This window comes from Acomys minous, assembly GCF_964271855.1.
Source record: "Acomys minous genome assembly, chromosome: 10".
Taxonomy (NCBI): domain Eukaryota; kingdom Metazoa; phylum Chordata; class Mammalia; order Rodentia; family Muridae; genus Acomys; species Acomys minous.
Window position 1 is genome coordinate 89,148,281 of NC_140491.1, and position 14,651 is coordinate 89,162,931.

The 14,651-nt window shown below is 43.6% G+C and overlaps 1 protein-coding gene across 2 annotated transcripts in view; it reads right to left on the reverse strand.

Moving 5' to 3' along the window:
• STAM2 (signal transducing adaptor molecule 2) overlaps nucleotides 1–13,431 on the reverse strand; it is a 37,731-nt gene extending 24,300 nt beyond the window's left edge. The window contains exon 1 of one of the 2 annotated variants that reach the window (XM_084799164.1): nucleotides 13,263–13,431. In XM_084799164.1, the coding sequence (XP_084655290.1) occupies nucleotides 13,263–13,302 (40 nt within the window). In that variant the 5' untranslated portion in view covers nucleotides 13,303–13,431. Of the gene's footprint in view, nucleotides 1–7,606; nucleotides 7,722–13,262 lie in introns of those variants that run through there. The other variant, XM_084799163.1, reaches the window with a different exon arrangement.
• Nucleotides 13,432–14,651: the final 1,220 nt, after the last annotated feature.

A 14,651-nucleotide genomic window follows, 5' to 3' on the forward strand; every position in this document is an offset into this window, starting at 1 on the left:
GAGCTTCACAAGAAATCCTTAAAGCTCCTCCTCCTGTTTGCAAATAAGAACTTGTGACTGGTCTTTGAGACAGAAAAAAATATCTGGCATCAATTTGCTACACTACTAAAAACAGCGCTAAGTAAGATAGAATGTGAAACAACTTCTGCAGGAAATGAGTAATAGGCTGAACAGTTCCAAGGTCTTTGATGGCAGAGAATGTGGAGCAAGCCTTGTGATGGCCCCAACTTTCTGTATGGAAATGCTAGGCCAAGACTAACTAGCCCAAGTGGGGAAATGAAGAGACAAGGCACCAAAAGACAAGACTTTTGTACACAGGTCCTGGGAAGGGCTGAGCTGGGCACAGGTAAGGTGAAGCACCATGAATCCAGAAAAGGTTATACAGTGCTTGGAGTTTCCAGCCTTTAAAACTGAATACTTCTACCACACCCATAATTGAGATGCTGAAGCCCTACACCTGGGAAGGCAGGATCTGGAGATAGGGCCACTATGTCACAGGATGAAGCCCTGATGCTACAAGGCTAGTGTCCTTTTATGAACAGAGTCACTCAAGAACTAGAAAATAGATATCTGCAACCCAAGGATAGCTCGCACCAGAAACCAACCCTACTGGCACTTTAATTTGGCCCAAATCATTTCTGCTCTGTAAGCCACCTGGACTATGGCGTTTTGTTGTGGCAGCCTACATAGATTAGCAAACAATAAAGAGAACACTTTATACCTTCAGTCGTAGCTCCAAAAGGCCACATCTTAAAATAGTCCTTTAGAATATAAATTTCAAAATCAAAATTATGACCAAGCTAACAAGACTAGCAAAATATAAAAAAGCACCAGACCCACTATGATTACTCCACAGATACAACCGAAGTCAATGAAAGATGATGTCCCCACAATCCGAAGCAGTAGTTATTACACACATTTCTAAGAACTGAAAGCAAAGATGGTCATAATAAAAGAGTAGGCAGCATGTCTTTGGCAGAAGCCAGGAATTGAGTTTCTTAACTAAAAAGTAAAGTATATCAACTGAAAAACTCAGTAAAGGCTAGGACTATAGCTCAGTGGTAGAGCACTTGCCCAGGACAGGTGAGGCTCTAAGTTCAACTGCATGCACTACAAAATAAAACCAACAAACAAAAACAACAGAAGACAAAACCCTCAGACTTAAAAAGCAGATTTAATAATGGAAACATGGGGTTAAGAAATAGGGATGGAAGTTATAATATTTTAAACAAGCAAATAATCAGAACCTCAACTGTATGAGGCTTTTAAGCTTACCATGGAACAACCTGACACAAAGTGAACAATTGAAAACACTACAGGGCAGAGGCAGGTAGATGCATGTAAGTGCAAGGAGAGCTTCGCCCACATAGTGAGTTCAGGCCATGCAAGGTTACATAGTATGTGTTTCAAAAACAAACAAACAAAAACAAAAACTTGTACGCACTGTTAGCTAAGAGCTCTGCAGTTTAAAATGCCAGCAAGCTCTCCTAAATTCTATGCCCAGAGAAGCATGAAGCTTATTTTTAGGGTGCTGGTTTTGCTGAACCGAATCACTATAATTAAATACAAATGTATCAGAACCAAATGGTAAGGACTGCTTGTACATTAATTCAGTTTAAATCTTTTACTAAGTGAGGATGAACTATTACAACTGGAAACAATCTAAAGTGCATAGAGTTAGTTCTCTTAACGCGTTTTTTAAAAATTGAGTCTCGGACGGGTGTGGTGGTGCACACCTTTAATCCCAGCATTCCAGAGGCAGAGGCAGGCGGATCGCTGTGAGTTCAAGGCCAGCCTGGTATACAAAGCGAGTCCAGGACAGCCAAGGCTAACACAGAGATACCCTGTCTCGAAAAACAAACAAAAACAAAAACATAACAAAACAAAAAGGCTTATAGCCTATGCAGCCTCAACGGCCCTGCTATGCAGCCAAGGATGACAGCCTACTCCAGGCTTCCTGCCTCCATTTCCCAGGTGGTAGGATTACAGGTGTGCACCACCATACCCAGTTTCTGCAGTGCTGGGGATTGAACCCAGAGCCCTATGCATGCTACTCAAGTATTTTACCAACAGAGCTAAACCCACAGCAAAACACAATATACCTTACAATCTCCAATCATGTGGTAATTAACGACTAGGATATATAGACAAAAGACAGTTACAGAAAGCAATGAAAATGTTTATTATGATTAAAATACTACTTAGCAAAGCCAGGCAAGGTGGCACACACCTTTAATCCCAGCACGCTTGAGAAAGAGGCAGGCACTGACTGGACTGCTCTGAGTCCCAGGCCAGCCAGGTCTACACAGTGAGTCCCAGGCCAGCTAGAGTTCACTGGGTCTGGGACACTGACTAGTTCTCCTGCCAGCTGGGGCTGGAACTTGGACCCCTCTTTCAATTAAATCTGCATCAGCTTTCTACTGTTGATTGTTTGCTCCACAGGTGAAGCTTATCTTTAATTCCTTTTCACAAATTGGAGGCTTAGCTGGGTGGAGTCTTGCCCTGAGGTCACCACTCCCTTTCTTCATTCAGCATCAGGCTTTTCTTTAAACTTTATGTCCTTGAGCACTAGAGTTGGCTCCATTACACTTCCTTCTCAGACTGTATTCTGTATTTCTATTTGTCCAGGAGGCTCTTTTTCATTATAGATCTGCATAAGAGTGATCACTAATAACTACATGACAAATCCAATACTAGGCTGTCTTGAAATTTCCTCTGCCAACACTATCAATCCGAAACTCTTCAATTTACCTCCAGGCAGATCTTTTGGACAAGGGGCAAAAAGCAGCCACATTCTTTGCCAAAATACCACATGAATGACCTCTAGGCCACTTATGTATCCTTTCTCTCTGGAACTGGGCTGAGCTGTCAATAATTGACACTGCTTTCTGCACCGCTGTCTCCCATGCTCCTACTAGAAGAACCCCATTTAAGAAATTCAACGACTTTTCTAGTACAAAGTCACAAAGCCCACATTGCTGCAACAAGCAGCACAGTCAGGGCTATCATAGTAATACTCTAGTCGCTGGTACCAATTTCTGTCTTGGTCGCTGTTCTCCTGCTGCCAAGAGACACCATGACCAAAGCAATGCTTATAAAACCAGGTATGTAACTGGGGGCTTACTTATAGTTTCAGAGGGCTAGTCCATCCTCATCTTGGTGGAAAGCACGGCAGCCAGCAGACGTGGAGCAGTACATCCTGATGCATAAGCACAGCTGGGGGGGCCGGTGTTGCTAGCATGGACTGATGTTTTTGTTTTGGTGTTTTCCTTTTGAGACAGGGTTTCACTGTTTAGCCTTGGAAGTTCTAACACTCAATCTATAGTGCAGGCTCCACCGTCCTCTGCCTCCCAGGTGCTGGGATTAAAGGTGTGTGCCACTTGGCTGTTGCTGGCTTTTGAAACCACAAAGTCCACCCCCACTCCGTGACATACTTCCTCCAACAAGACCAAATGCTTCTAACCCTTCTCAGAGACTGCCACTCCCTGACAACTAAACATTCGGTTATAAGAGCCAATCGGGGCCATTCTTACTCAAACCACCACCTATGGTGAGACTACGTCTCAAAACATCAAACTGAACAACAAAGAAATAAGTATCAATATCTTTGGACCTGAATCCAGTATTGTTGATTCATTTTCTGTTACTAACCACAGTAATGAAAAAACAACCAAAAAAATTTTTATCTCTCACACTCCTGGAGGCTGAGAGTCCAAGCCGAAATGCCAGCATATGGAAAAACACTTTCCTGTTGCTTCTTTATACGGCAGAAGGTGGGGCTCAAGAGAGCAAATCCATCCCCATACACCCTTCTAATGTCTTTGAAAGTATTTATGTATTTATCTGTGTGTATGGGGGTGGGGCAGAGACAGACAGACAGAACCAGGGGTGGCATTCGTGTGATAGTCAACTCTGGAATTCCACTTTGCTAAGTAGGTCTCTCTTGTTCTTGCTGCTGCACTTCATACTCCAGACTGAAGGCCCACAAGCCATAAGCCTTTAAAGAATTTATTTTTTATTGTGTGTATACATGATGTATATATGTAAGTGTATAAGCCACAGTGCATACATGGAAGTTAGAGGTCAACTCTGAGGAACTGTTTTCTCCATCTACCTTTTATCAGTTTTTATCAGTTTCAGGGTCAAACTGAGGTTAACAAGCTTGCACAGCAAGCACCTTTACTCACTGAGCCATAGTGCCACCCTATAAGGCTTTTAAAATTATTTTTAAGATATATTTTATATGCATACATATTTTGCCTTCATGCATGCATGTGTAACCAACTCCAAAAATTATATTGAGTAAGGAGACTACAGGACCAGTGAGGTGGCTCAGCTGGTAAAGGAGTTTGCCACCAAGCCTGATGACCCGAGCCACATCCCTGGAACCCACATGGTGAAAAGAGAACAAACTCCCTCAAACTGTCCTCTGACAAGCACAGACTTATTGTAGTACATGCATGTTCCCCTAAGTATAAATAAACGTGAAATTTATTTACATTTCTTTTTTCTTTTTTTTTTTTGTTGTTGTTTTTGATTGTTTTTTCGAGACATTTCTCTGTGTATCCCTCTCTTTGTAGATCATGCTGGCCTTGAATTCACAGAGATCCACCTGCCTCTACCTCCACCATGCCCAGCTAAAGTTTTTTTGTTTTGTTTTGGTTAAAAATTTTAAGATAAAAATTATTCATTTTATTTTATTGACTATTTTATTGACACATAGGAAGCTTATGGTTTTTCTCCAAGATCGCTGTGATTGAATGTGCCCTTTAGTTTTATAATCTCCAGTATAACAACATTGGAAGATGGGTGGATCCTTGGGGAAGTATTTCTCTCATTAGGGCTCTACTGCCTGAAAGAATTAATGCTAGTTTTTGTGGAGGAGGGGGGAAAGCCTGGGGGCTAGCAAGATGATTCAGCCACTAAGGGAACATACTACTCTTCCTGAGGTTCAGTTTCCAGCATCAGCTTGGCAGCTGACAGTTGCTTTACTCCAGTTCCAGAGGATCTGCTGCCTTCTGTCCTCTATTAGCATCTTGTTGTGTCCTGGCCTGGGCTAACACTGAACAACTGGGCTAAACGTCTCTCTGCCTTAACTACTTGAGTATAGGTCTACACTATGTGTCACAACATAATTCACTAACTTACTTAAGCAGTATACTGGAAGCTCAAGTGGCGCCCATCTATAATCCCAGAAGCCAGGAGAATCCAGAGTCTGAAACCAGCCTGGGCTACATTACAAGACCCTGTCTCGAAATAAATAAAAACGACATTAAACATGCCAGGCACAGTGGTCATGCCTATAAGCTCAGCTGTTCGGGAAGCTTAGGCAAGAAGACAGTTTGAGGTCAGTCTAAGCAACATGGTGAACCCATGCCTCAAAACACCTCCTGCTGCTGTCTCCCCCTTCCCATAATGCATTTTTAGCACTGGCCTGTAGTCCCAGCACTCAGGAAGCTAAGAAAGGAAGATCACCTGACCTTGGAATTCAAAGCTAGCCTCGGCAAAACATGGTGAGATGATGTGTCAAAAAACAAAACACTGAATTAAGGAGACAGAAAAACATAACTTTAAAAACCTGTAGTGGCACACGCCTTTAATCCCAGCACTTGGGAGGGAGAAGTAGGTGGATCTCTGTGAGTTCGAGGCCAGCCTGGTCTACAAAGTGAGTTCAGACAGCCAAGGCTACACAGAGAAACCTTGTCTGGAAAAACCAAAAAAACAAACAAAACAAAACAAAAAACACCTGTATCAGCATAGCTTCCCTCAAGCGTTTTAGTTTTGTTTGGCAGTGCTCTGCATCCATCAAACATAGGCTATGACTGTGCTAAGCAAGTAGAGTCTACCAAGCCATAACCCCAGGCCCACGCCTTCTTAGGCGTCACAGCAGTAAGCACTCTGAGTCACATCAACAGTCAGTCCCAACTAGAATTACATTACAGGGTACTCTACTTTCATCTTCCCTCAACTGCAAATCAAACGAAGGCTTTCTGAAACTGATAGTGCTAGCCGCAAGGCCTCTACACTAAAGAACTCTTCCCCTGGTATAGTGGACATGGATGGTACAGGGATCCTTCAAGCATTGGCAGCTACAAATCCATGAACATGTTAAGGGCACTTTACAAGATGGAGCAATAGTTACAACGCCTGGAAGAGCTGAAGATGCCAGTAAGCAATGTGAAACTCGTCTCAAAAACAGAAATGCTGCTGGGTGTGGTGGTGCACGCCTTTAATCCTGGCACTCAGGCAGAAGCAGGGGGGATCACCATAGGTTCAAGGCCAGGCAGGTCTACAAAGCAAGTCCAGGACAGCCGAGACTACACAGAGAAATCCTGTCTTGAAAAACCAAAACAAAAAACAAACAAACAAAAACACAAGTGCTTTATAGGGTGTAGTAGTGCAGACTTGTAATCCCAGCACTTGGAAAGGAACAAGAAACAGGAAGACTGCCAATTTCAAGGCCACTCTTAGGTTCCAGGCTAGCCTGGGCTATACAAAAAGATCTTATCTCCAAATAACAAAATATGGAGGCTGGAGAGATGCTTGGTGTTCAAGGACATGTGTTATTCTTACAGAGGAGCCAAGTTCAGTTCCCAGCACCAGATGGCAGTTCACAACCATCACTCCAGTTTCTTCTGATCTTCACAGGCACCAGGACACAAGTGGTACACATACATATATGCAGGCAAAACATTCATGCAAATAAATCTAAAAATATTTAAGCTAACAAAAATAAAGGCTAAAGGGAAAGAATGTAAAGGCCATATCAGATGCCCTGGTTTCTAGAACAATACTTGCTTTAGCAAAGGATTACTTTCAAAATCTTTGCTACTCAGGGTTGGAAAGATACTGAGAGACTGAATGTGTACGCTACTAGGCTGGGCACAGCAGCGCACGCCTTTAATCCCAGCACTCAGGACGCAGAGACAGGCGGATCTTGTTGAGTTTAAGGCCACTCTAGTCTACTAAGTGAGTTCCAGGACAGCCAGAGCCACATAGTGAAACCATATCTCAAAAAATTAGAGAGATACTAGACAGAAGATAGAAAGCTGGGAGCAGCAGCACACACCTTTATCCCCAACACTCAGGAGGCAGAGGCAGGTGGATTGCTGTGAATGAGGCCAATCTGATCTACAAAGCTAGTCCAGGACAGCTAGGGCTAAACAGAGAAACCCTGTCTTGAAAAAGCAAAATAAATAAATACAAAGAAAATAGACAGACAGATAAAATGTACACAAACCTAAGAGAGGACTAGAGTTCAGGTCCCAGCACCCAGCACCGATGTCTCATGACTAGCTGTAACTACAGCTCCCAAGAGTGATCCAATGTCCTCGTCTTGCTTTTGTGATCACATGTACTCAAATGCACACACACAGAGAGATACAAGTACACATAATTAGAAATAAATAAATTGTATGTTTAAAAAAAGTTTCTAACTAGATAGCATAGTGGTGACTGCGGTCTTAGCACTGGAAAATCTGATCTAGGTATGTCACAAGTCCAAGACCAGCCAGGTTTATGAGGGCAGCCTGGCTACTCAAAAACACTTTGTAACTAGAAATGGAGGGGAAAAAAAAATTATTAGTGGCTCCTGCCTCTAGCTTACCTGGGAGGGTGAAGCAGGAGTTTCGGAAGAGAGAAAGCGACTCCATCTCTTTAAACAGATGTCAGACTTAGGAACAGCAGGCAACCAAGGAAAGAGGACAGGAGTGTAGCAGAGTGGTAGAGGACTTGTCTGCTATTATGAGACTCTTAGATTTGCAGCAGAAAGGAAAAGAGAAAAGGAAGGAAAGAAGGCAACAAGGAGGGAAACATAATAGGAAATAAAGACAAAAGAAAATAACCCTGTAAGTTTGATTTTGATATGGCAATGGCTAAAACTATCACTGTCCATTCCCCAGGGTTTGACATCTACAGCACACATCTGCAAAGTCTATTCTTGGTGATAAAAAGAACACCTCTGAAGATCTTATTTGTTTGTTTTAAAGGCAGATGTTCACCATGCAGTGACACACTTCCCACATACACAGTGCTGGCCTGAAACATGAAGTGATCTTCCAGCTTCTGCTTCCCATGGCCAGCCATTACAGGCATGCACTACGTGTCTCTCTTAAGGTCTTTATTTAAACAAACAAACAAACAAACGAGCAGTAACTGATAAATTAAACACTACTACTAGAAATTCTTCATTTCACACGACTGCCTTATTCTCAGACTATAAGCATGCCCATAATAGGCGCCTTCATAAAAGCCACACAGTATTCATATTCATACAGTAGAGTATCACAGAGCCAACACAGCAATATAACATGTAACAACTGCCTAGGGCAAAAGTTGCAGGCAAAAAATATTACTCTAATGAAGTTTGAAAACACACAAAAACATATATAGTGTACTTCTATATGTAATACCCACATTTACCAAACAGAACTTTGTTTCTGGAGAGTGCTGAGCTCTGTGGAGGGAGAGGAGTGGCCAGCTCTAAGAGAACATTCTACAGTACCCTGACTATTCTTTCAAAAGATCAAACGTGCCGTGGTATTAGGCACTGACAGAGTTGGCTGCCTGGCAAGAAGGGGAGCTCATGTTGTGTTTTATACACTATGTTCAAAATAGTTCGCATTTTAAAGGAACCTTCCAAGATACGAAACTTTCAACTATCTGAAAGTACAAGCACTTTAGAACTATGCAAGCAAAACAAGATATGGGTTTTTTTTTTAATTACATTACCAAAAAGAAAAAAAGCATGTTCATCTAAACCAAAATTTTCAAAAATTTACAAATATTACAGCAACCATATGTTCAAAGACTAAATTAAATAAATGTTATATATTTAAATGTACAAAACCAATTTATATTATTAGAATGCTTCTGTTTTTATATTGATGTTCCTTACAAATTTCCATTGGAGTAAAAATTGCCTGATTGAAATCTCTAAGTTACTTTTTTTAAGGTATTATAACAACAAAAGCAAAAAGAGGGAAATTCACACACCAATCTATCTTCTCAGAAGACATTTTTTCTGGAGTAAAATAAAAGCCCAGCTTTGTGGGATACAAACAAATATACCTTTTTAGAAAATATTTATTTATTTATTATGAATACAGTACTGTGCCTGCATGTATACCTGTAGGCCAGAAGAGGGTATCATATCACATTATAGATGGTTATAAGCCCCATGTGGTTGCTAGGAATTGAACTCAGGACCTCTGGAAGAGCAGTCATCTCTCCAGCCCCCAAATATATCTTTAAGAATGGATGGAGATGGCAAATGAGAAGACAAATATTTATAGTCAGGCATGATAACATTTGCCTAAATACCCAGCCTTCAGAAAGCTAAGGCAAGATCTTGAGTTCAAAGCCAGATTAGGCAACATCAGAGTTCCAGGCAGACCAAGACACATATTATGACACTAACTCAATAAAGAGATAAAACAGGGCTGGAGAGATGGCTCAGAGGTTAAGAGCACTGGCTGTTCTTCCAGAGGTCCTGAGTTCAACTCCCAGCAACCACATGGTGGCTCACAACCATCTATAATGTGATCTGGTGTCCTCTTCTGGTGTGCAGGAAGAACATTGTATACATAATAATAAATGAATGAATCTTTAAAAAAAGAAATAAAACAATGGCCAGAAAGATGGCTCAGCAGATAAAAACAGTTGTCTCAGAAGCCTGATGACCAGAGTTCACATCCTATAAACCATGTATAAAGCCAGATGCAGTGAGCGGTACACAACCCAGCACTCCTTTGGAAAGTTATCCCAGGGACTCAGAAGCTCACTGGCCAGCCAAGAGAATACAGCAAGGCAGAAACAAGAGACCCTGTCTCAACAAGGAAGTTTCTATCTTCTACCACATGTTCCCCATGGCATATGGACATCCAAACACACAATTATATGAAAAATTTAAAATATTACACATATTTAGCAATGAATGATAAATAGCACAGAGCACAGATGATGAGCCTGGCTTGAGCAATGGGGGAAAAGTGCACCAACAAGCACTGGGGTTGGGGCTTAAAGCAGCCAAGCAATGACTTCTTACTGAAAGTAACAAGGCTGGTACTGAATATAAGCAAATAGCACATACAAGGCCCTATTTCACTTAAACAGTCTTAAAGTAAGTTGTCTATGGAATTCCTCTACTCCTGCACTTGCCCTTTTCCCCTTCCTGTTTGGCTAGACTTGGCTTTCTGCGGCAGGGTTTTCTTTTGCTTGTTTTGTTTGCAGTCTTTGTCCACCTTTAGCCTAGTGACAATCTTCTTGCTGGGGTAAATGCCCACATGGACAGCTGTGCCATTAGCCTCTTCTCCCTGCACCCATTCAGCGAAGGGTCATTTTCTTCCTGTACTTCTGGACCACTCTGCCAATCTGTTGACCTTTGCACTGTCCTCGGACAACCTGAACTTCATCATCCAGGCATTATCCTCCTGTCTCAGCTCTTTGGGAAGAGGGGGAAACATGATCTTCCTCTGAATGTGAGAAGGTGAACCGAAATGCCTTCACAGTTCTTGCTTGCCTGAAGTCACAAAGGGACTGAACTTCATTTTGGCAGCTGCCTTTCTGGTGACTGCTGCAAAAGAGGTCTACACGCCATGCCAATATCTTCTTTCAACACTAGCCACTCCATCTTCCCCGCAAGTCCTTCACGTTTGCTTTCTCCTTGGAAACACTCCAGCTTATGCCCTATTGTACATAATGGAAGACACCTGGCTGTTTCCTACTGAAGAATGCTGTCAGGAACTGCCTCCCTGACACTGCTGCTTGCCTTGCCTTCAGAGACAATAATCTTTAGGCAAAAGGAAGAATATATACCATCTTATGCATCCCTCATACTTAACATACTACATTAATCACATTATAGTACAACTATCTACTTGAGCCTGTGTCCTTCCTTGGACTTGAGTGTTTTCTGAGCAAGAACTCAGTATATTTATTAATTCCTGTCATTATAGAACTTAACGCCATGCCTGACACACAGTAATCATCCCATACATTTTTGTTGAATGAAGAGTGAACACAGGTAACACACACATGCACACAGTAACAAAAATAATGCAGAAAAAAGGACGAGGAACATTGCTGTAAAATGCTCAATGCAGCTAACGACTTTCTTTGTATTATCTAACTCTTTTACATTAAGAGTCCTTAAGATCTGAAAATTACAACATAAAATTTTCCTCTGATTCTGTATGTTTCAGAAATGGAGCGCCTTAGAATTTCATTCCATTTGTTCTAGAGGGGTTTTTGTTTGCTTGCTTGTTTGTTTCTCTGTCTAATAGCCCTGGCTGTCCTGGAACTCTCTTTGTAGACCAGGCTAGCCTCGAACTCAGCTTGCCTCTGCCTCCTGAGTGCTGGGATTAAAGGCGTGCACCACAAAGGCCCAGCTATTTTTTTTTTAAACCAGGCGTAGTAGCACATGCCTTTAATCCCAGCAGTCCAGAGACAGAGGTAGGTGGATCTCTGAGTTCAAGGCCAGCCTGGTCTACAAAGTGAGTTCCAAGACAGGCAGGGCTACATACACACAGAAACCCTGTCTTAAAAAAAAAAAAACTGGGGCAAAAAAAAAAAAAAGAGTCCACAGGTTTGATATTGTAAATAACCTGTGTTAGGGTAGAGAAATGGCTCAGTTAAGAGCACTCCCTGCTCTTCCCAACACCCACCTGGTGGCTGACATCTGTCTGTAACTCCAGTTCCAGGTGATCTGACAGTCTTCTGGCCTCCTCAGGCCCAGCACACAAATGACAAGCAACACGCAGGCAAAACACCCACACGTATAAATAACAAAACAATAAAGAAAAATAAAATAACTTCTTCTATTTTGCTTTTTCTGATTCATTTCATTAAAGCAAAACGAAAGCTTTTACTAACAGTAAGAATTACAGTCTCAAGCCTGGTGGAAACTCCGATCTGGAATGCCAGACTTCTAGATACTGAAACAAGAATTTGGGAAATCAGGGATTTGGAACTAACCTGGACTATATAGAGACTGTACTCTGTCTCAAAACTAAATCAACTCAATAAAAATTAAAAGGTACAATGTCTCTCATAGGTAATGCTTCAAAAGAGCACTTAAGTATTCCTTAACAGCAACTAAGGCTCAACATGCTTCCTATATTAGACTCTCACTTGACCGGAACAAGATTTTCAGATTCCCAACAAAACGAGGCATTCTCTGGTCTTTTCCTTTTTTAGTTATTTATATATTTTGACTTTGGCATTGGTCATTGGTGTTTTGCCTGCGTGTATGTATGTTAAGTGTCAGATCCAGGAGTTACAGCGAGGTGTGAGCTGCCATATGGGGGCTGGGAATTGAACCTGAGTTCTCTGGAGGAACAACCAGTGCTCTTGACCACTGAGCCATCTCTCAACTCCTCTAGTCTTTTCTTTCTTTCTTTTTAAGACAGGGTTTCTCTTTGTTAGCCTTGGCTGTCCTGGACTCAATTTGTAGACCAGGCTGGCCTCGAACTCACAGTGATCCGCCTGCCGCTGCCTCCCGAGTGCTGGGATTAAAGGCATGTGCCACCACGCCCGACCCCTCTAGTCTTTTCTTAACCAAGAAAATTTAGCTGAACTAACTGGTGCCACCTCACTAACATGTAGCATTGTGTTTGACTCAAATTTCTAAGTCCTAAAAACCTCGCTAGGAACCTGTTAACTACTGCTACAAAAATGTTGCCAGCCAGTTCCCTTTTTCTGTTAATGGTATGCTTACTTTGTACCCCATCCATATTTTTCTTATTCTGAAAGTCCTCCGTTTCCAGACTGAAGTTTGACTCCAACAAATATCAGTTAGTTTATTTGTGTGTTTGTTTCTCATTCTCTGAGACTGGATGTCTCAGCGCCTTCAAAACCGCCAACAAATATTGAAACTGCAACCCTCGGGGCTTAGATGTGTGCGTTCGGAAGCGAGGAGAGTTAAACCTGGTAAGTCTAGGTCTCTAGTTGGAGACTGCTCTAGGCATCTATCAGGGCGTCCACTACCGCACCTTCTTCCAAGGGGAAGGGTGTTACCCAGGTCTAGAGAAAGCAGGAAGTTTGTATCAGCACCTGGCTTTTCCCCACTCCTGCTCTGGGTGACGGGAGCTGGCTTACTCGGCACCCCAGTCTGTGTCAGGCAGGAGATGGCCGGGCCAACGAGGTTCGGAGGCCGCCCCCCGCCGTCGAGAGCGGCGCCGCCCCTTCGCTCTCCGCCGGCTTTCAAGGAACCAGGGCCACCGCCCACTTTCCCCTACACAGAGGGCGCCGGGCACCGCACTCACCCACGTCTTGCTCGAACGGATTGGCAGCGAACAGAGGCATCGCGCCGGCACCCGAGACGGAATCGCGACGGTCTGGCGGGGCTCCGACTGCTCCCGCTGCCCGACCCGCCGCGGCTTCCTAGACGGCTCGCCAAGCCGTGCCTTCACTTCCGCCGTCGCGTCTGCCCCGCGCGCGCCTGCGCGGTCCGTGCCCCGCCGCCCTCCGCTCCAGCTCCGCCGCCGGGAAAGCGCGACGCACAGCCGAGTGCTACCACCCGGCAGAACCCTCATCGCCGTCGTAAGGACCGGGCAGCCCCTAGCCCGACACCTGCTAAGGCACGGCGGCCGCCACGGCCACCTTTCTGCAGCGAGGACCAGGGCGAGTCACTGAGCCAGGGGTCCTTCGAGGCCGGAAGTTGTCGCAGCTGGAGACTCCGGAGCCCCGAGAGCTGGCTGCGCTCGGCAGACGAGGCCGGTGTGCTGCCGCTGTGTATCTCCCTCAACCTCTGGCTGTGACATCTGCTCCTCTCTCATCGGAGCTCTTCCTGGGTACCCGGTCAGGTCTTGGCCACTAGGACCCTCCGCGTGCTCCGCTCCGCGTCCTGGTTGCTATGGAAACCAATCCGCTGGCCTATAGGAGGCATTGAGAATCTGTCTATTGCTGCCTAGGTTGCTGATGCTTATAGGAGCTTTCGGTTAACCAAGCTGAAATAGTCACTGAGGAAAACGACTGTGGCCTCTTTGCTTCTTACCTCTCCTTCATGAAAACACAGTTTGGACAACAGAATACAAAGATGATTGAAGGGGCTGGAGAGATGGCTCAGCATTTAAAAGCACTTATTGCTTATACAAAGTTCAGTTTTCATATTCATGGGGACACGGAGGTTTGGAGAAACTTGTAAAGCCAAATTCCAGAGAATCGGACACCCTCTTCTGGCCTCCGTGGGCATCTACGGCCATGTGCACATAACACACACGCAAACATATATAATTAAAAATCGTGTGCTGGGACCTGAAGAGATGGCTGCTTTTCTAGAGGACCCGGGTTCAATTCCCAATTCAGTTCACAACTGTCTGTAACTCCAGATCCAGGGAGATCTGACAACCTCCCACCTATAAAACAAAACTAAATAAAAATTTTAAAAGGGGGGGCGGTGATGCCAGGCATTGTGGCACACGCCATTAATCCCAGCACTTGGGAGGCAGAGGCAGGAGGATCACTGAGTAATCTTCGAAGATGAATAAAGGACACTCTCGCTTTTGACTTACTCAAGCTTTACAGTGCAAAAAACATAATGATTTAGTTATTTATAAGAGTCATAAACGCAGGTTCCCACCAGATCCAGCCAGGCATTTAAATGAATGTAAGTGTGCAAACACTCTCCCTGCAACTTTTATTCATATCACTTA